Source organism: Hylobates moloch, unplaced genomic scaffold, assembly GCF_009828535.3.
Source record: "Hylobates moloch isolate HMO894 unplaced genomic scaffold, HMol_V3 SCAFFOLD_14, whole genome shotgun sequence".
Lineage (NCBI taxonomy): Eukaryota > Metazoa > Chordata > Mammalia > Primates > Hylobatidae > Hylobates > Hylobates moloch.
This window is the reverse complement of record NW_026652289.1, coordinates 100,596,947-100,623,458: the sequence shown is the minus strand read 5'-3', so window position 1 is coordinate 100,623,458 and position 26,512 is coordinate 100,596,947. Positions and strand designations below refer to the sequence as shown.

General features: G+C 34.7%; 2 protein-coding genes across 8 annotated transcripts in view; one reads left to right on the top strand and one right to left on the bottom strand.

The window, feature by feature from the left end:
- The window catches only part of MNS1 (meiosis specific nuclear structural 1), a 433,362-nt gene extending 407,440 nt beyond the window's left edge, over nt 1-25,922 (top strand). For both annotated transcript variants that reach the window (XM_058427955.1, XM_032174523.2), the window contains 7 exons: nt 7,815-7,917; nt 10,080-10,309; nt 10,904-11,120; nt 11,221-11,328; nt 20,333-20,590; nt 23,247-23,372; nt 25,440-25,922. In XM_058427955.1, the coding sequence (XP_058283938.1) occupies nt 7,815-7,917; nt 10,080-10,309; nt 10,904-11,120; nt 11,221-11,328; nt 20,333-20,590; nt 23,247-23,372; nt 25,440-25,532 (1,135 nt within the window). In that variant the 3' untranslated portion in view covers nt 25,533-25,922. The remainder of the gene's footprint in view (nt 1-7,814; nt 7,918-10,079; nt 10,310-10,903; nt 11,121-11,220; nt 11,329-20,332; nt 20,591-23,246; nt 23,373-25,439) is intronic.
- Nucleotides 25,923-26,064: 142 nt separating this feature from the next.
- Nucleotides 26,065-26,512, bottom strand: part of TEX9 (testis expressed 9) — a 199,622-nt gene continuing 199,174 nt past the window's right edge. For all 6 annotated transcript variants that reach the window (XM_058427959.1, XM_058427956.1, XM_032174527.2 and 3 more), the window contains one exon: nt 26,065-26,371. In XM_058427959.1, the coding sequence (XP_058283942.1) occupies nt 26,294-26,371 (78 nt within the window). In that variant the 3' untranslated portion in view covers nt 26,065-26,293. The remainder of the gene's footprint in view (nt 26,372-26,512) is intronic.

The following is a 26,512-nucleotide window of genomic DNA, read 5'->3' as shown; positions in this document are numbered from 1 at the left end:
ACTTCAGTAATACAGAATTAGATTTTCTTAGATAGACATAGATTAAGGGATAATCTGTGAAAAGGTTCTGGAAAATATTCAGAATAAAGCATAGAGAGACAAAAGGATAGAAAAATACAGATGAGAATTTAAAAGAGATATGGGCTATGGTACAAAGTTCTAGCAGATGTATTAATATAATTTTAGTCCTGGTAGAGAGGTGAAAGAGGATAATACAGAAGCATTATTTGAGGAGATGCTGGCCAGGAATTTTCAGAACATTGCAAGTAATGAAAACGATACTTTCACTCGTCGTAATACAACTTTTAAAATCCAACAGTAATAGAAAATCATAAAAAAGCAGCCAGAACAAAAAAGATGATTACCTCCAAAGAGACAACAGTAAGAAGTATGACTTAATCATGAATAGAAACAGTAGAAATTAAAAGATAACAGATTTACCTGGGTACAAAAAAAATAGAATGAATAAGTAAGACCTAGTATTTCATAGCACAACAGGGTGACTATAGTCAATAATAATTTCACTGGACATTTAAAAATAACTAAAAGAGTATAATTGGATTGTATGTAACACAAATGATAAATGCTTGAGGGGATGGATACCCCATTTTCCATGAGTGATTATTATGCATTGCATGCCTATATCAAAATGTCCCATGTACCCCATAAATATATACAAATATATACTGTGTACCCACAAAAACTAAAAGGAGAAAAGTGCTTGAGTATATACAAAAAAATTTACCACTCAACCAGAATTTTATACCTTGTGAAAAATTTTTTCAAACTAAAAGTCATTCAGTTGAGTACTCTTTCACATAGAGTATGCCTCCTCTCAGCGGTGTCAGAATTGCTAAGAGTGTTTTTATTTTGTGCACAAGCCATATTAAAATTTTCACTGTCATGCAGAAATGGACTGTATTTCAAATTGGCATGTCTAAATTCAGGGAACTGCTCTGGTGCTTAAAATGTATCCTAATTTATTTAAAATCACCTATATTTTTTTTTAATGTAAAAGAAATTAATTTTTTAAATGCACGGCACATTTAAAAAATCGTTTAAGTTTATTTTGAAAATATTTCTTTGAGCTCAGAAATTATGACTCCTGTTAATTGATTTTGGAACACATGGTTTTGTAATCCAAGAAAGTACTTAAAAGATAATTTAACTTTGCTGCTGTTTTTAACTGGAGTTGGGAAACTTACTGTTTATTTTTAGGAATCCTATTTTAAATTGTGGCACTAAACAATTAGTAGTTATAATTAATTGCCCAGTTAACTAAATGTATTTATTACACAGTTAACACATACTTTTATGAAAGCAAAAGCAAGTACCTCATATCTCATTTATATTTAAGTTCAGCAAAAACCATTTCAAAGAAAAGACAGAGACAGTTTTTCCTTCTTAATACTATTACCATTACCTTGCTTATACCAGTACAATTATGTTCTGGACTGATAATCAAGCTGTTAATTCATAAAATAGATGAGATAAATTAAAAGAGCACAAAATAACATTTTCTGAGAAGCAAAAACAGAAGATTGATCACCAATAATCCTGCATTAAAGGGAATACTAGCAGTTCTTCATTAGGTATTAATAGAAGAAGAAAAATGATCCCAAGCTTAATTTCAGAACTGCAAGAGGTACATGCATAGTAAATTTAGGTGAAATTTGAATGTATAAAATATTTATTATGTCTTTTGGGAATTAAAATATGTAAAGAGTTAAAAATACGACAAAATGAGATATGAAGTAAATGAAGTTAAAGTCAAGAATCTTGCATTGTCAAATAATAATGAATACATTTATTCACCTGGAAACAAAGAAACATGCTGTAATATCTGTAATAAAAATTTGGAAAAGAAAATATAACTAATAGAGAATAAAATATGATAATAGGAATTGATTATTCCAAAAAGTCATGTAAAAAAGAGTTAACATAGCAGGCTTGCGGCTATCTTAGAAAGTCCTGCTCTTAAATTTGGTCTTTGGCTGGTTTCTGGAAACTGGGCTTTTGAGAAGGTTCTTACCACCTTAACTGCTAAGGGTGATTCACTGTGCCTAAACTGTGAAAACAATATGGATTAGGCTGGGCACGCTGGCTCACGCCTGTAATCCCAGCACTTTGGGAGGCCAAGGCGGGTGGATCATGAGGTCAGGAGATCGAGACCATCCTGGCTAACACAGTAAAACCGCGTCTCTACTGGCCTGGTGGCACACCTGTATCCCACTACTTGGGAACTGAGGCAGAGAAACACTAGAACCGGAGGCAAGGTTGCGTGAGCCGAGATCGTGGATTATACTGAATACCCATTTTCTTTCTGGGAGTCTGGAATATTGGTACGTTCTAAGTAGAGGGTGCCTAAGTTACCACCCCCAATAAGAACCCTGGGCACTGAGTCTCTGATGAGCTCTAGTGTTGTCTGGCAGGCATTTCACACGTCACAACTCATAGCTCGGGGAATTAAGTGTGTCCTGTGTGTTTCCACAGGTAGAGGCCTTTTGCACCTAGTTTTTTCTGAATTTCACCCAGGTGCCTTTTTCCTTTGCCAGTTTTGCTGTTTCCTTTCTTTATAGTAAATCATAGCCGTGAGTATAACTATATGCTGAGTCCTGTATCCTAGTGAATCATCTAACCTGACGGTGGTCTTGGGAACCCCCAACACAGAAGCAAAAAGGAGAGAAGAGAGAACATAGGACAGGGAGGACAAGTAGAAAGATACAAGCTTGTAAATGGAAACTCAATTATATTAGTAGTTACAGTAAACATATTTGAACCATTTACCAAAACTGATGAAATGTTGTATCAGAATAAAAATATCACCAAATTTTCAGAGGAATCAATTTATACATAGTGTTTTCTCTGTCCATAGTGGAATTAAACTAGATGTAATAAAAAAAAAACTAGGCAATCTTTTTATGCTTAGGTATTTAAAAATGTGCTTCTACATTACCCTTTGGTGAAAAAGTACAGATGCTCCTTGATGTACGATGGGTTCATTTCCCAATAAACTACATTTTCAATTCACAACAGGTTTATTGGGATGCATCCCCATCGTAAATTGAGGAACCTACTGTGAATGCATATGGTTTTCTCACCATTGTAAAGTCAAACCATCATTAATCAGAGACTGTCTATAATCAAAATTGAAATTAGAAAGTATTTTTAACTGAATAATAATGAAAATACCACATAGTAAAAGTTGCAGGATTGGATTGACATTAGCAAAATAGCAGAGTAGGCAGCTCCCAGCTCATCTCTCCTCCCAGTCCATCCCCCCATCAGAAACATCAGAAAACAAGCAGAAACTCTCAGAACCAATTTTATAAGAACTTTGGATAGCATTCAAAGGTTTATTGCAATCAAGCAAATGCTGAAACAAGAAAAAGCCTAAAAATGGTCGGAAAGTTTTGTGGTATCTTCAGTTGCCCTTTCCTCATTCCCTCCTAGCTCACAGGCAGGTAGCCCTTGTTCCCAGTGTAGGACCCTGGTCCCTGGTTCGGGAGGAGCAGAGCAGATCTTACTCACAAATTGTTGGGGATATCTGTTCTAACCTACCTTGGGACTACCTGAAAAACTAACACAAGGCACTTATCTGTTTTACCTCACTCAGAACTCATTTAGGCCAGAAGAATAAATTGTATCTCTGATAAGGATTTAATATCCGAAATATATAAAGAACTCATACAATTCAATAATTTTAAAAACCCAGTTCAAAAATGGACAAACAACTTAGACGTTTCTCTAAAGAAGATGTTGAGTGAATGATAAGTACATGAAAATATACTCAACATTATTTGTCATTAGGGAAATGCAAATCAAAACCACAAGAAGAAACTGTTTCACATCTAATAGGCAATTTTAATAAAAGTAGTGGAAAATAATAGGTATTGCCAAGGAAGTGGAAAAATTGGAACCCTCACAAATTGCTGGTGGAAATGTAAAATGATGCAGGTGCTATGGGAAAAAGTTACACAAAGGATTACCATATGAGCCAGCAATTGCACTCCTAGGCATAAATATACAAAAAATTCAATAGTGAGACTTAAATGGATACTTGTATACAAGCGTTTGGTGCAGCATTATTTACAATAGCCAAAATTTTGAAACAACCTGAATGTCCATCAGATGGGTGGATAAACGAAGTGTAGTATATATACACTATACAATATCCTTCAGTTATAAAAAAAATATGAAACAATGATACATGCTAAAACATGACTGAACCTTGAAAACATTATGCTAAGTAAGCCAGACACAAAAGGACAAGTATTGTATAATTCCACTTATGTGAAATATCTAGAATAGGCAAATAGACAAAATGTAGATTAGGAATTACCAGGGGTTAGGGAGAGGGAAGAATGGGGAGTTATTGTTTAAGAGGTGCAGCATTTCTCTTTGGGGGGATTGAAAAAGTTTTGGAAATAGTGTTGATGGTTGCAGAACCCTGTGAATGTAATTAACACCACTGAGTTGTACATTTAAGAATGGTTAGGATGGCAAATTTTTGTTACGTATATTTTCACATAATAAAAAATGTTATAGGACTGAAAAAAAAGAAACCAACTTGTGGCATATAGTTAAGGCTGTTCCTCAAGGGTAGGTCTTAATCTGAAATAACTATATTAGAAAGGAAGACTCCATCTGGAATTACTAGAAAACAAACTGCAAATTCTCTTCTGGAATGATTACAAAAAGAAGGTAGCAGGAAGGCAATAATAAAGATAAGAGCAGAAATGAGTCAGTTAGAATATAAACATAAAGTAGAATAAATAAAGCCAAGAATTGTGCCATAAAAAGGTGAATAAAATTGACGACCCTTTGGGAGGAATGATAGAGTAAAAGAGAATGTACAAATAACCAGTTTTGGGAATGGATAATGTGATATCACTATAGATCATACAAACACTTGATGGACCATAGCAGGATATTGCAAACAATTTTACGAAAATAAATTTGAAAATGTAGATGAAACAGATAAATTCTTAGCACATTTTACCAAACTGGCACAAGAAGAAATAGCTGAATGTTCCTATAACTTTTAAAGATATTGCATCTGTAATTTAACCTTGTCCACAAATAAACCTACAGGGCTAGGTGAATTTTACCAAACATTCAGGACAAAGTAACACCAATCTTACATAGTTCTGTAGAACAGAAAAAGAGGAAGCACTTCCCAATTTGTTTTAATCAGATCAGTACCTGAATAGGATATTATGAGAAACCTGTAGACTAATCTCTCTCATGAATTTAGCTCCTGTAATCTGAAATATTAGTCAATATGAAATCCAGTGCTATATAAGAAAGATAAATCATCCTGACCAAATTTAATTTATTCCAGGAATGCAAAGGTGGTTTAACATTTTAAAAATCAGTAAATGTAATTCATCCTATTAACAATTATATGATTAGAAAAAGCCCATTGATATGAATCATCACTCTATGATTTAATAAAAAGAGTGTAGCAAGCTAGGGATAAAAGGGAATTTACAGCAACATTATCCTTAATAGCAAAATGTTCAACACTTTCCCCCCGACATTGAGAAGAAGACAGGGATGCCTGCTCTGACAACTTCTAGTCATCAAATACATACTAATCAGTGCAATAGGGCAAGAAAAAGCAAAGACAGGTGCTAGGATTGGCATTAAAGGAATAAAACTTGAATTATTCACAGATGATATGATTGTATGTGTAGAACATCCAAAAGCATCTACAAATAGCTGGGCGCGGTGGCTCATGCCTGTAATCCCAGCACTCTGCGAGGCTAAGGCGGGTGGATCATCTGAGGTCAGGAGTTTGAAACCAGCCTAGCCAACACGGTGTAACTCCATCTGTACTCAAAATACAAAAAATTAACTGGGCATGGTGGCACACACCTGTAGTCCCATCTACCTGGGAGGCTGAGACAGGAGAATCACGTGAACCTGGGTGGCGGAGCTGGCAGTGAGCTGAGATCACACCACTGCACTCCAGCCTGAATGACAGAGCAAGACTCCGTCTCCAAAAAAAAAAAAAAAAAAGAATCTAAAAACAAGAATTAGTAAATCATTCTACCAAAAAGGCATATGCATTTATATGTTTATTGCTGTGCTATTCATAATAGCAAAGACATGGAATCAATCCAGGTGCCCACCAGTGGGAAATTGGATAAAGAAAATGTGGTACATATATACCATGGAATACTCTACAGCCATAAAAAGAATGAAATTATGTCCTTTGCAGAAACATGGATGGAGCTGGAGGCCGATATCCTAAGCAAATGAACGCAGTAACAGAAAACCAAATACTGCATATTCTCACTTATAGGTGGGAGCTAAACATTGAGTACACATAGACATATATGGGAACAACAGACACTGTGGACTACAAGAGGGTGGAGGAGGAGTGGGTTAAAAAACAAACCATTTGATTCTGTGCTCACTCCCTGGGTGACAAGAGCTGTACTCCAAACCTCAGTATCACACCATTCTCATGTAACAAATCTGCACATGTACCCCAGTATCTAAAAGCTGAAATAAAAACTTAAAACCACTTTAGTAGACAGTTTGGTAGCTTCTTAAAAAGCTGAACATGCATCTACTGTTTGACCTGATCATTCCACCCTAGGTATTTATCCAAGAGAAATGAAAGCCTATGACCACAAATAACTGGTACTCAAATTTCCATAGCAGCTTTATTTGCAATATCCACATACTTGAAACACCTCAGCATGTGAATAGATAAGCAATGTGAGTGGATATCTATAATCTTAAAATAATATCCTGCAGTAAAAAAGAGTAAGCAATTACTATATGCAATAAATGGATGTATTTGAAAATATTGAGTGAAAGAAGCCAGAGAAAAATGGTACCTGCACTATGATTCCATTTGTATGAATTCTAGAAAATTTATACGGCCTAAAGTGACAGCAAATTAGCTTGCCTCAGGATAAGTGCGAACATAAAGGGGTAGAAGAGAGGTACCACAGGTTTATAAGGAAATGATTGGGATGTGTTCATGATCTTGATTGTGGGGATGGTTTCACAGGTGCATACATATGTCAAAACTTATCAAACTGTATCCTTTAAACATGTTCAGTTTATTGAATATTGTACATCAGTAAAACTGAGAACTAAAAAATAAATTCAGTGATGTTGGGTATAAAGTTAGTATATAAACATTAATTGTATTTCTGTAAATTATCAACAATTAGAAAGTGAGATTTGAAAAATCATCTGTAGAAGAATATGAAAAATACCTAATGAAAAGTATTAAACTACCAAAATAAAACACAGATATAAACATTGATAGACTTTTTAAAAACCAAATAATTAGAAGGATATACTATGTTTATTGAAGACTCAGTAATGTAAAGATATTAGTACTTTCCAAATTGATTTGTGAATTCAGTACAATCACAGCCAGTTTTGTTTATTGTGAAGTCTGACAAGCTGATTCTAAAATGTATATGGAAATGAAAGTATCAAGAATGGCTAAGACAGTCATTAAGAAGATGACCAAAATTGGAGACTTATCCAGGATATGAAGACGTATTATGATTTACAGTAGTTGAGATAGTGTGGTATTGACACAGGATAAGCAAACAGATGAATGTAATAGAACAGAGCAGTCCTTTTCAACCAGAAAATGTAAGCCCTAATGCCCTAAAGGCATCCATTGAATATAATGAATTATCTCTCCTATGGATCTAAAATAATACCCGCTGTATTCCCTCTTTGAGTAAATTAAAAATACAGTTACTCAGTTTTCTGTGAGGTTTTCATTCTCTTATGGTCCTAACATTTAAATTTGTTTTTGTTTTTTTAAACAGCATTGAGCTTAGAGAATTGGAGAAGAAATTAAAAGCAGCTTACATGAATAAAGAAAGGGCAGCTCAGATTGCTGAAAAGGATGCCATTAAATATGAACAAATGGTAATCATGCTTCTGGTCATTATGTTTTTAGCTTCATTTAGAAAATAAAAATTAGACTTGTTTCTTAAAAAGTTGTCATATCGTATAAAGAGTGTACACTGCTAGATTTCTTAAATATTTGTAAATTTTCAGATCCTTAAGATTGAGAAAATCCTGGGTGATTTCATTTTTAGTATTAGAGCCTTTCAGAAACAGAGGTTGCTGCTTAGAATGACCAGCTATGTTCAGTAACTCCCAGCATTCTTTATAGTCTCTGATTATTCACTGACAAAGTAGTACAGTATAAATTGTTAGCATGATAAGTATATTTTAGAATGTTATGAAATTTTTAATTTTTTAAATGTTTTTAAGAGTAAACTACTTGATAATTTTATGTAGGAAACTTTCCTGTTTTATAAAATCCATCTCTTTCTCATGTTTCTCTCTGCTTTTGTCCTGTTTTCTAACTCCTGATATGGTACCAAGTTGAAGATAAGAGTTACTCTCTTGGGCAAAGGAACCTCAGGCCTACTCACCAGGAGTGTTATGCTGTATGAATATAAAATAGGGTTTACTGAATTGACAGTTAATTAAAAGGGTGCACATCATCCCTTGAGCTCTCATTATCAAACAGAAGGGCCAATTATATATGAATGTATATATACACATACATATCTATTGTGTATGTCCACGTAAACATATGTACACACACACACACACTCTTATGGGGCGATATCAAAATACTTAACCAGTGCAGTGCAATATGGGTATCAATTAAGAATAGATGCCATAAATGACACATATATGTGTGTGTTGCGTGTGTACAATTGTGTTAGTATAGAAAATGTCTAGCGGGTACACAGCATGCTGTTAATAGGAATACGGTTAGGTGTGGCAGGTGATAAGAGAAGGTAGAGAGACTTCATTTGCTAAGCCATATAGTTCTGTCCTTTGAAAAAGAAAGTAGCACAAACAATGTCCTGTTTGTCCACTGGTTTGCAATTTTAATTATCCTGATAGTTGAGGTTATTCAAGGTAGTTGTAGACGTTTTAATCTGACTCCTAAGAGAATTGCTGCTATTTTCCAAATAAAAACTGATCCACAAAATGAAAGTCGAATACCGCTAGGACTTGACTAGGTGTCATGTAAGTACTAGTTTTGGCTTTTACTCTGAGCCTTAGTTTTCTTATCTGTAAAATAAGAACATTGTTTTCTGTAAGTGTGTGGTAATCTACACATAAATGTTATTGTCATCTCATTTTTTTAATAAAGAATTTAGTATAGCATGTACAAAGAGGAAAATCAGAAAAATTTTTGGTCATGCCATATTATCAGAGTATATGTTAAAGGCTTCAGAGATGTCAGGAATGACATTCAGTATTCATATTTTAATCTGTTTACTCTTTATGTTTGATGCTGCTGACCATTCCATCATTCAGGATGTGATCACAAAAGTAAAGCGTAGTTTAAAAAATTGCCTGAATGTATTTCATTTAAAACTTATTTTATTAAATGATTTGAAAAATGCTCAAAAGAAATAAGGGGTTTAACCCATCCAAGAAGAAAGATTGTCTCTTGACAATGGGAATGGTCTTGAGTGAATTAAAAGCTGTAGAAAATAGGCACAGTAGCATCTGTGATTCTTTTCAGATAAAGGGCCTTTAATAAATCAAAAAGGGAAAACGTCAAGGGCCAATGGCAGGAAAGAAAGTTTAGGCTAGGAGAAACTTAAGAGCTGCTCAAAGCCATTTAATAGCAGACCTGTGAGAAAGAGGTAGTACCATCTTTAAATAGCAGCTAATAAACTGAAGCTAAAAACGATGAAAATTGCCTAGCTCAGTTTGTAAATAGAATAATAAGAGAATGACTGCTTTAGCAGCTAGTTATTAAGAAAGTACTTATAAGTTTATTCATTGTTTTTTGAATGTGGAGTTATTAACAATACTTACCAGGTATTGTCCTGAGAGAGCTACTTGAAGGGATAGGAAAGCTTCTTTAGGGTCTGACTTATTATTCACACCCTTCACGTAATAATAACTTACTTTTGCTTTTTAACCTAGACAGATGAAAAAATTTATTTTATGTAAAAGACTTTATAATATTCAATAACATTGGCGTAAAATATACTATCGTACTATGTTCAAATTTGAAAACGGAAAGATCAATTTTGTTTTAATAACAGAAACGTGATGCTGAAATAGCCAAAACCATGATGGAAGAACACAAGAGAATAATAAAGGAAGAGAATGCTGCAGAAGACAAACGAAACAGAGTGAAAGCACAATACTATCTTGACTTAGAGAAACAACTTGAAGAACAAGAAAAAAAAAAGCAGGAAGCTTATGAGCAGTTGCTAAAAGAGAAACTCATGATTGATGAAATTGTTAGGAAGATCTGTGAAGAAGATCAGTTGTAAGTTTATCCTAACTTTCTTACATGCCTAAATGTTTACTTTAGATTTATCACAGGTTTGTTGTGAGGGACTGAAGCTCCCAGAACAGTGCCTAATACCTAGTAAGTGCTCAATAAATATTAGCTATGAACACATAAATTGGGACCAACTCCTTGTCATCTCCGTTAGCATAATTAATAAATGAATTATCTGATGATTAATAAATGCTGAAGTGATTGAATGACCTAAACCTTTGTTTTTCTTATATATGCCCATATCATATGTCAGAGGACATGTATTGCGATGAATTTTTTTGGTAGACAGCTTAAGTATAGAGTGCTGCAAAGCTAATGTTAACAGATTGTAGCCTTTATGAAATAAGATGCATAAAACTTCATTAATAGATTAGAGGAGACTATCACAGTATTTTACCCAAAGAAAAATTCATACCTGGCATTATATTTAGCACACAGTAAGCATTCAAAATGTTTGTTGCATGCACGAATGAAAAAACTATAGTGTTTTTCTGTACATTATTATGAACAAAATGAAATTACTTTTTTATATTTTATTGTTTACATGACTATAAATCCGTACTTTTCATTGCTTTTCAGGGAAAAACAACAAAAGTTAGAAAAAATGAATGCAATGCGAAGGTATATAGAAGAGTTTCAGAAAGAGCAGGCTCTCTGGAGAAAAAAGAAACGTGAGGAGATGGAAGAAGAAAGCAGAAAAATCATAGAGTTTGCTAACATGCAGCAGCAAAGAGAAGAAGATCGGATGGCAAAAGTTCAAGAAAATGAGGAGAAAAGGCTACAGCTTCAGAATGCGGTATTCAAATAACCACTTCTTTAACACTAGTAAAATTCTGAAATATTAGTTACAGAATTTGGGTCCTATAAATATTGATGTTTTTTAAAAAATTTAATAGTTGACACAGAAATTAGAAGAAATGCTGCGGCAACGTGAAGATTTGGAAGAAGTGCGACAAGAATTATACCAGGAAGAACAAGCTGAAATATATAAGAGGAAGCTAAAAGTAAGTTTTGGAAATGGAAAGAATGATTAACATAAAGAAGAATATAATTTTGAAATGAAGCAGAAGAGAGATAGTACATTTAAATCCAACCATACTGGTAATTACATTATATGTAAATGGTATACTACAGTTAAAAGACAGAAATTTTCAAGCTGGCTAAAAAGATAGACTCAGGCATCAATTTATAAACTTACTATAAAAAGCATGATGCAACTATGTTGTCTGTAATCACAATTTAAAAATGAAGACACACACTTTAAAAGCAAAAGGATGGTGAAAGATATGTAACATACAGGTACTAGTCAAAAGTAGGTTGGAGTTGCTATGTTAATGAGAGACAAAGTCAACCTCAGGACAAGCAATATATGATAATACAGTAAATTCATCTAGAAGATGTAATAGTCCTAAAGGCCTGTGAACCTAAATAATAAAGCTTCACAATACATGAAGCAAAACTGACAAAAACTGAAAGGAGAAATAGGCAAATCCACAATCAGAGTTCGAGATTTTTTTTTTTTTCTTTTTCTCTTTCCAACTTTTACTTTAAGTTCAGGAGGTACATGTGCTGGTTTGTTACAGGGGTAAATTTGTGGGTCATGGGGGTTTGGTGTAACATTATTTTGTCACCCAAGTAATGAGCATAGTACTCGATAGGTAGTTTATTGATCCTCACCCTCCTCCCATCTCTACCCTCAAGTAGGCCCCAGTGTCTGTTTTCCTTCTTTGTGTCCATGTGTACTCAATATTTAGCTCTTACTTGTATGTAAAGACATGTAGTATTTGGTTTTCTATCCCTGCGTTAATTAGCATAGGCTAATGGCCTCCAGCTCCATCCATGTTGATGCAAAGGATATGATTTTGTTTTTTTTTTATGGCTGTGTAGTATTCCGTGGTGTAGATGTACCACAAAAATTTTTATTTATCCAGTCCACCACTGATGGGTATCTAGGTGGATTCCATATCTTTGCCATTGTGAATAGTGCTGCTAGAAATACACACATGCATGTGTCATTATGGTAGAATGATTTATATTCCTTTGGGTATATACCCAGCAATGGGATTGCTGGGTCAAATGGTAATTCCGTTTTCATTCTTTGAGGAGTCACCACACTGCTTTTCACAGTGGTTGAACTAGTTTACATTCCCACCAACAGTGTATAAGCATTCCTTTTTCTCCACAACCTTGACAGCATCCGTTATTTTGTGACTTTTTAATAGCCATTCTGACTGATGTGAGATAGTATCTCATTGTGGTTCTGGTTTGCATTTCTCTAATGATTAGTGATTTTGAGCACTTTTTCATATGCTTGTTGGCTACATATATATCATCTTTTGAGAGGTGTCTGTTCATGTCCTTAGCCTATTTTTTATTTTTATTTATTTATTTATTTATTTTATTATTATTTTTTGAGATGGAGTCTCGCTCTGTCACCCAGGTTGGAATGCAGTGGCGCGATCTCGGCTCACTGCAAGCTCTGCCTCCTGGGTTCATGCCATTCTCCTGCCTCAGCCTCCCAAGTAGCTGGGACTGCAGGCACCTGCCACCATGCCCGGCTAATTTTTTTCTTTTGTATTTTTAGTAAAGATGGGGTTTCACCGTGTTAGCCAGGATGGTCTCGATCTCCTGACTTCGTGATCCACCTGCCTCCACCTCCCAAAGTGCTGGGATTACAGGTGTGAGCCACCGTGCCTGGCCAGCCTATTTTTTAAATAGGGTTGTCAATTTGTTTACATTCCTTAGAGATTATGGATATTAGACCTTTGTCAGATGCATAGTTTGCAAATATTTTCTCCCATGCTGTAGGTGGTCTGTTTAGTCTGTTGATAACTTCATTTCCTGTGAAGAAACTCTTTAGTTTAGGTCCCACTTGTCAATTTTTGTTTCTGTTACAATTGCTTTTCGAGTCTTCATCATGAAATCTTTGCCAGGTCCTATGTCCAGAATGGTATTCAATGCACAATTCTCATTAATCTATAGACTAAGTAGTCAGAACCGCAGGATATAGTGTTGAAAGCAGTATCAATAAGCTTGACCTGACATTTAGAGAATACCCCACCCAAAAACAGCAGAACACAAATTCCATTCAAACATGGAACCTTCACCGAGATAGATCATATTCTAGGACATAAAGGAAGTCTCAATGAATTTTCAAGGTTTTAAATAATACCGGATGTTTTCTGACTACAGTGGAATTAAATTGAAAATCAGTAATGAAAATATACCCGCAGACTCCTTAAATATATTATAATTAAACAATATATTTTTAAATAAGCAATGAGAAAAGGGGAATAAATAACATTGGAAATTAGAAAAATATTTCAAACTAAATGATTCAAAAAACAGCATTCCAAAATATGTGACGTGCAGTTAATGCAGTGCTTAGAGGAACGTTTATATATTTAAATGCATATATTAGAAAAAAGAATGGTTAAAAATTAATGAGCCTGTGTCTACCCAAACACATACACAAATGTTTATGCAGCATTATTCACAATAGTCTAAAAGAAATAACCCAAAAGTACAAATAACCCAAATGTCTGATGGATAAACAAAATATAGTATATCCATGTAATAAAATGTTATTCAGCTATTAAAAGAATGACAGACTGATCATGCTAAAACATGGATAAACCTTTAATTATAAATTAAAAAGTATGTGCCTTAAGGATGTTATATAAATGATATCAAACAATATGTAACTTTTTCGAGTTGGCTTTTTTTATTCAGCATAATTTCCTGGAAATTCATCCAAGTTGCTTGTATTGATCATTTGTTCCTTTTTATTGCTGAGTAACATTCCATTGGTATGTATATACCATTTTATTTGACCATTTGCCCATTAAAGAGCATTTGGAATGCTTCCAATGTTTAGCTCTGATGAGTCAATCTGCTGTAAACATTCAGGTAAAGGTTTTTGTATAAACATCAATTTTCATTTCTCTGCAATAAATGCTCAAGATTGTATTAGCTGGGTTTTGTGGTAATTGCATGTTAGCTGTGTAACAGACTGCCAAAGTGATTTCCAGAACAGCTGTAGCATTTAACATTCCCATCAGAAATGTATGAGTTACGCAGTCTGTCTGCATTCTCACCAGCATTTGGTGTTGCCACAGTTTATTTTTTAATTTTTTTCTCCTCTGTCCTCAGAAGCTCAACAATTTTTTATTTTAGCCACTTTTAAATATCCATGTAGTGATACCTTGTAGTTTTATTTTGCATTTTCCTGATGGCTAATGATGCTGAACATCTTTTCATGTGCTTATTTGCTATCCTCTTTGGTGTAAGATCCTCTTTGATGAAATAGTTCTTCGTGTCTTTTGCTGATTCTCTAATTGGGTTGTTTGTCCATTTATTGTTGGGTTTCGAGAATTCTTCATATATTCTAGATACTAGTCCTTTGTCAGGTGGGTGGTTTGCAAATATTTTCTCCTAGTCTGTAGCTTTGTCTTCTCATGCTTTTAACATGATCTTAGAGCATGGTTTTTCTTAGAGCAAATGTTTTCCATTTCTATGAAGTTCAGTTTTTCTTTTTATGGTATCATGCTTTCGGTGTCAACTCTAGAAACTCTTTGCCTAGTTATTGAAGAATTTCTCCTTTTTTTTCCGAAAAGTTTGTGTGTGTGTGTGTGTGTGTGTTTTGTTTTTTTGGGTTTTTCTTTTTTTTATTTTTATTTTTTTGCTTTTCTATTTTACATTTCAGTCTGTGATCTGTTTTGAGTTAATTTTTGGTACAAACTATGAGACTTAAATACAGTTTTTGCCATTGGATTTAGTCCAGTTGTTCCACACACCATTTGTTGAAATGGCTGTTTCTCCAACATTGAATTGCTTTTGCACCTTTCTTAAAACACAGTTGGCATGTTTGTATGGGTCTATTCCTGTGGTCTCTATTTTGTTCTGTTGGTCTATGTATCCATCCCTCCACCGATACTACACAGTTTTGAATACTGCAGCTATATGGCAAGTCTTAAAAATTTTTTTTAGCTATTCTAGTTCCTTTGCCTTTCCATGTGAATATTTGAAGAATCTTGTCTCTATACATATTTTTTGCTGGGATTTTGTTAGGAATTGAATTAAATTTGAATATCAGTTTGGGGAGAATTGATAAATTCACTATATTAAGTTCATGAACCCAATTTGGCTCTCCCTTTATTTAGATCTTTGAATGTTTTCATCGGGATTCTCTAGTTTCAGCATACAAATCCTGTGCGTGTTTTGTTACATCTAAGTATTTCATTTTTTGAGCAATCGTAAATGGAATGTTAGCTTTTATTTTGGTGTCCGTGTACTCGTTGCTAGTGAATTGATTTTTTTGTTTATCTCGTATCTCACAACCCTGCTGAATTCACTTGTTAGCTGTAGGAATTTTTTTCCCTACGTAGTCAGGCATGTCTTCTGCCCAGAGGTACAGGCTGTTTCTTCCGTTCTGATCCGTATACTTTTTACTTCCTTTCCTTGCCTTACATGCCGACTAAAATTTCCAGCACCAATGGCTAGTGCTATGTTGAAGAAGAGTGATGAGAGTAGACATCACCTTTCCTGTTGTCTGTTGGCTGCATAAATGTCTTCTTTTGAGAAGTGTCTATTCATATACTTCACCCACTTTTTGATGGGGTTGTTTGATTTTTTCTTGTAAATTTGTTGGAGTTCTTTGTAGATTCTGGATATTAGCCCTTTGTCAGATGAGTAGATTGCAAAAATTTTCTCCCATTCTGTAGGTTGCCTGCTCACTCTGATGGTAGTTTCTTTTGCTGTGCAGAAGCTCTTTAGTTTAATTAGATCCCATTTGCCAATTTTGGCTTTTGTTGCCATTGCTTTTGGTGTTTTAGACATGAAGTCCTTGCCCATGCCTGTGTCCTGAATGGTACTGCCTAGGTTTTCTTCTAGGGTTTTTATGGTTTTAGGTCTAACATGTAAGTCTTTAATCCATCCTGATTTAATTTTTGTATAAGGTGTAAGGAAGGGATCCAGTTTCAGCTTTCTACATACGGCTAGCCAGTTTTCCCAGCACCATTTATTAAATAGGGAATCCTTTCCCCATTGCTTGTTTTTGTCAGGTTTGTCAAAGATCAGATGGTTGTAGATGTGTGGTATTATTTCTGAGGGCTCTGTTCTGTTCCATTGGTCTAGATCTCTGTTTTGGTACCAGTACCATGCTGTTTTGGTTACTGTAGCCTTGTAGTGTAGTTTGAAGTCAGGTAGCGTGATGCCTCCAGCTTTGTTCTTTTGGCTTAAGATTGTCTTGGCAATGCGGGCCCTTTTTTGGTTCCATATGAACTTTGAAGTAGTTTTTTCCAATTCTGTGAAGAAAGTCCTTGGTAGCTTGATGGGGATGGCATTGAATCTATAAATTACCTTGGGCAGTATGGCCATTTTCACGATATTGATTCTTCCTATCCATGAGCATGGAATAAGAATTCTTCCATTTGTTTGTGTCCTCTTTTATTTCATTGAGCAGTGGTTTGCAGTTCTCCTTGAAGAGGTCCTTCACATCCCTTGTAAGTTGGATTCCTAGGTATTTTATTCTCTTTGAAGCAATTGTGAATGGGAGTTCACTCATGATTTGGCTGTTTGTCTAGTTATTGGTGTATAAGAATGCTTGTGATTTTTGCACATTGATTTTGTATCCTGAGACTTTGCTGAAGTTGCTTATCAGCTTGAGGAGATTTTGGGCTGAGACAATGGGGTTTTCTAGATATACAATCATGTCATCTGCAAACAAGGACAATTTGACTTCCTCTTTTCCTAAATGAATACCCTTTATTTCTTTCTCCTGCCTAATTGCCCTGGCCAGAACTTCCAACACTATGTTGAATAGGAGTGGTGAGAGAGGGCATCCCTGTCTTGTGCCAGTTTTCAAAGGGAATGCTTCCAGTTTTTGCCCATTCAGTATGATATTGGCTGTGGGTTTGTCATAAATAGCTCTTATTATTTTGAGGTATGTCCCATCAATACCTAATTTATTGAGAGTTTTTAGCATGAAGGGTTGTTGAATTTTGTCAAAGGCCTTTTCTGCATCTATTGAGATAATCATGTGGTTTTTGTCTTTGGTTCTGTTTATATGCGGGATTACGTTTATTGATTTGTGTATGTTGAAATAGCCTTGCATCCCAGGGATGAAGCCCACTTGATCATGGTGGATAAGCTTTTTGATGTGCTGCTGGATTCAGTTTGCCTGTATTTTATTGAGGATTTTTGCATCGATGTTCATCAGGGATATTGGTCTTAAATTCTCTTTTTTTGTTGTGTCTCTGTCATGATGACAGATGACCGAAGTATCAGGATGATGCTGGCCTCATAAAATGAGTTAGGGAGGATTGCCTCTTTTTCTATTGATTGGAATAGTTTCAGAAGGAATGGTACCAGCTCCTCCTTGTACCTCTGGTAGAATTCGGCTGTGAATACGTGTGGTCCTGGACGTTTTTTGGTTGGTAGGCTATTAATTATTGCCTCAATTTCAGAGCCTGTTATTGGTCTATTCAGGGATTCAACTTCTTGCTGGCTTAGTCTTGGGAGGGTGTATGTGTTGAGGAATTTATCCATTTCTTCTAGATTTTCTAGTTCTATTTGCATAGAGGTGTTTATAATATTCTCTGATGGTAGTATTTCTGTTGGATCTGTGGTGATATCCTCTTTATCATTTTTTATTGCATCTATTTGATTCTTCTCTCTTTTCTTCTTTATGAGTCTTGCTAGCGGTCTATCAATTTTGTTGATCTTTTCAAAAAACCAGCTCCTGGATTCATTGATTTTTTGAAGGGTTTTTTGTGTCTCTATCTCCTTCAGTTCTACTCTGATCTTAGTTATTTCTTGCCTTCTGCTAGCTTTTGAATGTGTTTGCTCTTGCTTCTCTAGTTCTTTTAATTGTGATGTTAGGGTGTCAATTTTACATCTTTCCTGCTTTCTCTTGTGGGCATTTAGTGCTATAAATTTCCCTCTACACACTGCTTTGAATGTGTCCCAAAGATTCTGGTATGTTGTGTCTTTGTTCTCGTTGGTTTCAAAGAACATCTTTATTTCTGCCTTCATTTCATTATGTACCCAGTGGTCATTCAGGAGCAGGTTGTTCAGTTTCCATGTAGTTGAGCGGTTTTGAGTGAGTTTCTTAATCCTGAGTTCTAGTTTGATTGCACTGTGGTCTGAGAGACAGTTTGTTATAATTTCTGTTCTTTTACATTTGCTGAGGAGTGCTTTACTTCCAACTATGTGGTCAATTTTGGAATAAGTGCGGTGTGGTGCTGAGAAGAACGTATATTCTGTTGATTTGGGGTGGAGAGTTCTGTAGATGTCTATTAGGTCTGCTTGGTGCAGACTGAGTTCAATTCCTGGATATCCTTGGTTAAAGGCTTTTTTCTACTGATATGATTATGTACTTTTTCTTCTTTAACCGAGTATATTACATTGATTTTTGAGTACTGAACCAGCCTTGCATCCCTGTAATAAACACTACTTGGTCATGGTGAATAATTCTTTTAATGTATGATCTATTTTTCTAATATTGGGTTAAGGATTTGTGCACCCATATTCACAAGGAATGTTGGTCTGTAATTTTTTGTATTGGTAGCGGGGTAATACTATCTTCATAAAATGAATGGGGATATGTTTCCTCCTCTTCTGTTTTCTGGAAGAGATTGTGTAAAATTCGTGTTAATTCTTTAAACATTTGATAGAATTTTCTAGTGAAACCATCCTGACTTGGGGTTTTATTTTGGAGGAATTTTAAGTTATTAATTCAATCTCCTTAATAGTGATAGGACTATTCAGATTACCTCATTTCATATTTGGTGAGCTTTGGTAGCTTGTGTTTCTCAAGGAAGTGATCCATTTCATCTAAGTTGCCAAATTTATGTGTGTATAATAATTTGTAGTATTCCTGTATTATCCTTTTGATGTCTGTAAGGTCTCCAGTGATATCCTATGTTTTATTCCTGATATTAGTTATTTGTTTATTCATTTTTTTTTCTTGGTCAGCCTTGTTAAAGGTCTGTCCATTTCACTGATTTTTTTAAGACCCAGCCAGCCTTTTGTTTCACCGATAATTGTCTATTTTCTATTTTTAATTCCATTGATTTCTACAGTTTTATTATTTTCTTCCTTCTGCTTATTTTGGGTTTACTTTACAGTTATTTTTATAGGTTCTTGAAGTGGGGGCTTAGATTATCGATTTGAGACCTTTCCTACATACATGCATTTAGTGCTATATATACATTTTCCTAAATGTATGCATTTAGTGCTATAAATGTCTCTCAGAACTGCTTTAGCAGCATCTCACAAATTTTGCTGTCTCATTTTTATTAACTACAATGTATTTATTTTCCTTGGCATTCCGTCTTTGGCCCATGAATTATTTAGAAGTGAGTAACCATTGTAAAATTATATTTTTTAGTATGTATGAAATTTTTCATAACAAAATGTTCAGAAAATAAAAGCTTATAGGAAAGGACTTAACTGTTCCGACTATATTTGAATTGCTCTAAAGAAGTACTGATCGTCATTGCTAGATAATTGTTTTTAAATTTTAGAGAATTTTGGAGAATGAAGGGAATATTAGAAGACTAGAGATGGGTAAGTGCAGCTTTGATTTTGAGGAGGAAGTTGGAAACTGAAAAATACTTATGGGTGGTTTGGACAGCTTTCATAAGCAAGATTCTAGAATGATTCATAGTTACCATAGACTTTAGATGAATAAACTCAGGTGTGCAAAAAAGGCTTTTGTAACAGCTCTTTTCAAAGCAGTTATGTGTTAATTCTGAGTAGAGAAACAAGATGGTAAATATAAATTAAAATTTGTTCATGAGTAACAGAAAACAATCCAAAGGTAAACATATTCTTTACCCAGCTAGTTTTAAAGGGATGGAAAAAATTATCATGAAAAGCCTTACTTTTTCAGTTCGTATGATTTCATATTGTAATACTAAATTTAACCAAACTCTATCACTGTTTCCTTATAAATCTTGGTGTAAGGAAATAGTTACTAAATTAACTTTCAGCTGTATTGTTTAGGAAGAAGCAGAAAAGAAATTGAGAAAGCAAAAAGAGATGAGGCAAGATTTTGAAGAACAAATGGCCTTGAAGGAATTAGTGCTACAGGCTGCAAAAGAGGAAGAGGAGAACTTTAGAAAAACTATGCTAGCTAAATTTGCTGAGGATGATCGACTAGAATTAATGAATGCTCAGAAACAAAGAATGAAGCAGCTGGAACACAGGAGGGCTGTGGAAAAACTTATTGAAGAGCGTCGCCAACAATTCCTTGCAGACAAAGTAAGAAAAAGTTGTGGGGTTTTTTTGGTCATTATCATTAAACGGCAATTAGCTCATCTGTCATCCACCAAACATTTATTGAGGAGCTTTATATGCCAGACAATGTTAGTTTGTTTACTAATATATATATAAATTTTCTGACCATTTTTGCTTCTAGAAAATATTTATTGATGCTTTCTATGTGCTAAACACTGGTTGGTATTGAGAACATAAAAGGTAAATAAAACTAAGTCCATGTCACCTATGAATTTATGGTCTTGGTTAAGAAAAATATATAAGAAGTAATTATAAATATGTCATGTACATGTGATAATAAGTTATAGAGCTATGGATGTTTTGGTATGGCAGAGAGAAACAGATCATGAATACCCTGCATGCTATTTTAAGAATGTGGGCTTTTCTAAGGGAAGCCACTGAAGATTGGAAAGCTATATATTAAGATCTGCACTCTGAAAGATGATTCAAGTGAGAGCATTGAAGGTAGATAAGAGATGAGTAAGCTTGGAGATAGGGAGATCAGTAAGTAAGTTATTATAATAAGCCCAGTGACAAGTGGTGAAACCCATGCAAATGGAGAAGGGATCCACCCGAGAGATGTTAAGGATACGGAATTGATGGGGCTTGGTGACCAGTGAGATCTAGGGTGAGAGAAGACTTAAGGATACTACTAATAAATAATACTGTCATTCCATCTTTTTAATTATTTTTTAATATTTTTATTTTAAGTTCCAGGATGCATGTGCAGAACATGCGGGTTTGTTACACAGCTATACACGTGCCATGGTGGTTTGCTATACCTATCAACCCGTCATCTAGGTTTTAAGCCCTGCATGCATTAGGGATTTGTCCGAATGCTCTCCCTTCCCCTTGTCCCCCCCACCCCCCGACAGGCCCCGGTGTGTGATGTTCCTCTCCCTGTGTCCATGTATCACTTCCATCTTTAATGGGTGACATCCTAAGGAAAGAGTATAGAGGAAAAGAAATAGATTTTGAGGGGGCAAATAATTCTGTTTTGTCCACCCAAAATGATTTGGGTGGCCCAAGGGAAGATTACTAGTTGGAAATGTAGATTTAAGTGTTGGAGAGGGAACGAAGTTTTTGGCTTTGGATACATTGATTTATTTATGTCTCATCCGTAAAACTAAATACTTATATTGTCTCACTAGATTTTTGTGGTTTAAGAACCAAATGGGTAATATGTAGGTGTTTTGAAAATCGGTAGGAAGTGAAGAATTTAAAGGAAGACTAAGTGAGACTTACATGACTTCTTTTAAAACTATACAAAGTAGGAGTCAAAATAATGCAAATGTTTCAAATATGAGAAACTCATGGGAATACAAGTGCTGTTACATTTCAGATTGGAGCTCATCTGTTCTCAGAAGCTAAGCAGGATCAGGCCTGGTTAGTACTTGGATAGGAGAAAGCTCCTGGAAAAGTTAGCAAGACAACTAACTATAAATCAGACTAAAAACTAAATGGAAATCAGATAAAGCTACCTAATGCATAGATACTTATACAAATAATTTTTGTCTTAATTTTTAAAGACTTATACATGTTCCCAATATGAAGCTGTCGGCTTAGTTTTGTCAGTGTAATTGGGCAACATTTTTGTTCTGGCCCCAAGGCAAGGACAGATCTTCATGATGAAATTCATTATACAATCCTATAAGGTCTAACCATGTTTTTTGGATTTCAGAGATATTCCTAAATAGGTATCTATAATTCTATCTACCTCTACGAAAATCATATGGTCAGAGAAAATCTGAAACTTCCCAGGAGGTAGTTTCCTACACCCAAAGCTATTCAGAATTTGTCCTAAATGGATAAGTTGATTTCATAACTGCCTAAACAATTTAATTTATTGTAAATTTTTCTTTTTAGGATAAACATTGAATGTGGCCTACCAGATCCTTCTTAGGAAAATCTGCTTTAGCCCAAAGTAGACTCTGCTATTGGACAAAAATGTATCCAGTTTGCTTTCCCCTGTAACATTACAGAACTTTCCTGTATCTCCTCTTTATAAGGAATGGATGAATTAAGATAGAATTAGGTTTGAATGCAAGTACAGTCTCAAAATTAACTTAGATTATTGTTCTTTCACGTAGTTCAAGTCATCTTTTCTATATGGCCCAGAATTTTGATTTGATGTGATTATTTAACAGTAGTCAAGATCTCTTTCCTAAGAAATACTAGTGGAATTCTCATGCTTCATATCATACATATATATATATATATATATATATGTATGAAAATATCCTTTAGATAGTTCTGATCTTCTTTATTCACTATTTTTTGTTTGTTTTATACTGTACACTCTTCAGCATCTGGCATATGGTAAGCATTCAGTAAATATTTACTGTATTAGGCAGTCACTCCTTTGAATATTTTTTCCCTTGGTAATGAAGACACTTCCCTGAAAATATTTGTTTGCCTCCTTGTGATTTTAAAGGAATAATGATAGTAAAAAATACATAGATAAGTGAACGGACATAAAATATATGTTTTAAAAATATATATTATCTAGAATCTTTTGAACTTAGTGTCATAAATAGTTCATCAATTTTATCTAATTAATTGCACGAGTAGTTTTATTTGAAAACTTCATATAAGATGATTAATGTACTTTGTGATAACAAAATTTGATCTGCATTTCCAGCAACGTGAACTAGAAGAGTGGCAGTTGCAGCAAAGGCGGCAAGGATTTATTAATGCAATTATTGAAGAAGAAAGGCTAAAACTTCTCAAAGAGCATGCTACAAACTTACTAGGCTATCTCCCTAAAGTAAGTGAGATTTATCTCAAATTGTAATCTTCATGACCTCTAATAGTGAAAAAACCATGGTATTTGGATTTTAGAGTGCCTAGGTTTTGCTCACTTCTTGCTCGGTTATGAAGCAGCAATGGGATCCTGTCCAGGCACTGAACCTCTCTGGGCCCATTTCAGTATATCTAAAATGATTGGTCTTGGCACATTATTAGATGTATGAGCTTGATTTGCTGAATTTGTAGTTTATTTGTCGCCCAGGCTGGAATGCAGTGGCAAGATGTCAGCTTACTGCAACCTCTGCCTCCCAGTGATTCTCCTGCTTCAGCCTCCTGAGTAGCTGGGATTACAGGCATTTGCCACCACACCCAGCTAATTTTTGTATTTTTGGTAAGGACAGGGTTTTCCTATGTTGGCCAGGCTGGTCTTGAACTCTTGGCCTCAGGTGATCCATCTGCCTCAGCCTCCCAAAGTGCTGGGATTACAGGCATGGGCCACCACACCTGGCCTGAGTTTGTATTTTAGAGTTTCTTTTCTCCCTTTTTAGTGTAGGAAATCTAAAGCTACCCTAGAACAACTGTAGTACTTACATGCCAAAGATGAGCATGTGTATGAAAACATTGTCACTGGTAACACCAGTAATAGGCACATGCTTGAACTGAGCTTGAGACAGATCTGCTCTGTAGTAGGAAGTTATAACTAGTTAAACTTGATTTTTAAAATTCCAGAAGATAGTGAATTTTAATGTATACCTGAGACACACTGTGACTTCAAATAAAATAGTAACTAGCTGGGCATGGCGACTCATGCCTATAATTCCAGCACTTTGGGGAGCTGAGGCAGGAGGATCACCTGAGCCCGGGAGTTCAAGACCAGCCTGGGCAACATGGGGAGATCCCATTGCTACAAAAAATAAAAAGTTAACTGGATGTGGTGATGCATGCCTGTAGTCCCAGATACTCTGGAGGCTGAGGTTGGAAGATTGCTTGAGCCTGGAAAGTTGAAGCTGTAGTGACCCATGATCTTGCCACTGCACTCCAGCCTGGGCAACAGAGTGAGACCTTGTCTTAAAAAAGTAGTAACAGTTTCATAGGCCACCTAAACATCTAGAGTCATATAAATAAGATCACCATTTTCAGCAATAGAAATGCCATTTCATATTTTATTCAGTAGAATCAAGTGCATTATTTTATTATATTCACTCTGGTGCTAAGGAAGGAAAAAGACATATAGGTAATTATTGCCTGGCAACAGGACTTGATAGTCTAATTGGTTAGAAAGGATTAAGGAATACAAAATTATGTATTAATGATAAAATCCATATGTAATTAATAAATTTCATAAAATAAATTATAAACTGTAGGAATGTCTTTGGGATTTGATATTTTTGTAGAGGAAGTAATTGTGGAGGCAGCAGGAGGGATTAATAAACTTGATATCCAAAAATGACCTTTATCCTTTAGGTCCTACTGGCGCCAAATGACCTCAGTTATCCCTAAAATTCTTTAGATTGTAAGATAAGTAAATATTTAATTTTGTTTTAAAGAGCCTTTTGCAGTATACTGTAGGGGAAAAGAAAAATAGAACAGTGAAGAATTCCAAAGGGTTTGCTTAAATGGCTTAACTCCAAACCTGGATTCTTTTCTGCAAGATTGACTGTTTGCTGATTAGCCATAGAACTGAGGCATGAAGAACTAATCCCATGCATGAATCTATCGAAGCTCACCATTATATCATATTATAGAGCTATTTAAAGAAAAGGGTAGGGTACAGTATAGATGAAGTGCCTTCCTATCTAGGTAATCCAAGCAGTAAAACTTGTAGAAGAGCTCAGATTCCTATGAAAAGCTCCTACACTAGAGCTGATAAATCAGAAAATTGGGTCAGTCTAGGAATATTCAATATATATGTAAAGTCTTATTTTTTGAAAAGTATTGATTTTTTTAAAGAAGTTTCATTATTCTGTTGAATAGGTTTCATTACCTTGGAGATAACTTTACTAACCTCATGTCTTTGTCAGTCTTAAAAGCATTTAGTGAAATATTCTGGTATTCAAAAGTAACCCACAAAATATTTTTCTTGTAGGGAGTATTTAAAAAAGAGGATGATATTGATCTGCTTGGTGAAGAGTTTAGGAAAGTATATCAGCAAAGGAGTGAAATTTGTGAAGAGAAATGATATCATCATCAATCAAAATTGGGTAAAGCATAGATTTTTTTGTATGTTACCACTAGATGTCAACATAACTTTTGTTTTACAGTTCAGTGGCAATAGGTATCCATTGTCTATTTGGATTTTGTAAATCATCACTGAATTTCATAACTTGTAAACAATTATCAGATACAAATTAATTTTAATCAAACTGTTATTTTTGTACTGACAATTTCAAAATCCGATTTCTGCAACACTACAGAGCATTGTTTGCATCCCCATTCTCAAGACGGTATATTTACTTTGACTAATACAGAACTCAACTCTACCCGAAAGTGAACTGCCTTCTGTCTGTGTTTAGGAACTTTACCTACTTGATTTAGCCAGGGAAATAAATATTTGGAATTTTCTTTTAAAGCATCTTTTTTGGTCTACTGTAAGGGAGGAGAATTGTAAATGAAAAGAGTCAAGAATTTTATTATCTGATGTGCTTGTCACGTTAAGAACTTACTTAAAAAACAACTAAAAAGAGCTAATAGGTCATAAGATAGCAGAATCAAGAGTTAAACTGTTGCTTTATTTTACAAAATTTTTTTTTCTAATAACTACATATCAGAATAATGCATCAGTTCTGTATCTCCTAAATCTAAAAAGGGAATTCTTTGAAATTATTTTGATTTCATAATCAAATAGATTACTTATGAAGAGTAAAAATAATTCAAACAATTACAATAAGTAAAATGGGTATCCATCACATACTGTCATAGAGACTAACTGAAGTAGATCACTTATGAATTTCCCCATTCAAGTGCTTTCAGAAATTCCTCCTCAGTGAAAGATAGCATCTTGGCAGCTTCAATATGCATCTGTTAAAAAAAATCAATATTGTCTGATTTAGTATTAAGAGTAGGCCACCAAACAACAGGAAGTTTGTAAAAATGTGTGGATAATATATTGTCAGAATATAAGTTCTGTTGTAGGAATGTATACTCTTAATTCCAATAAGC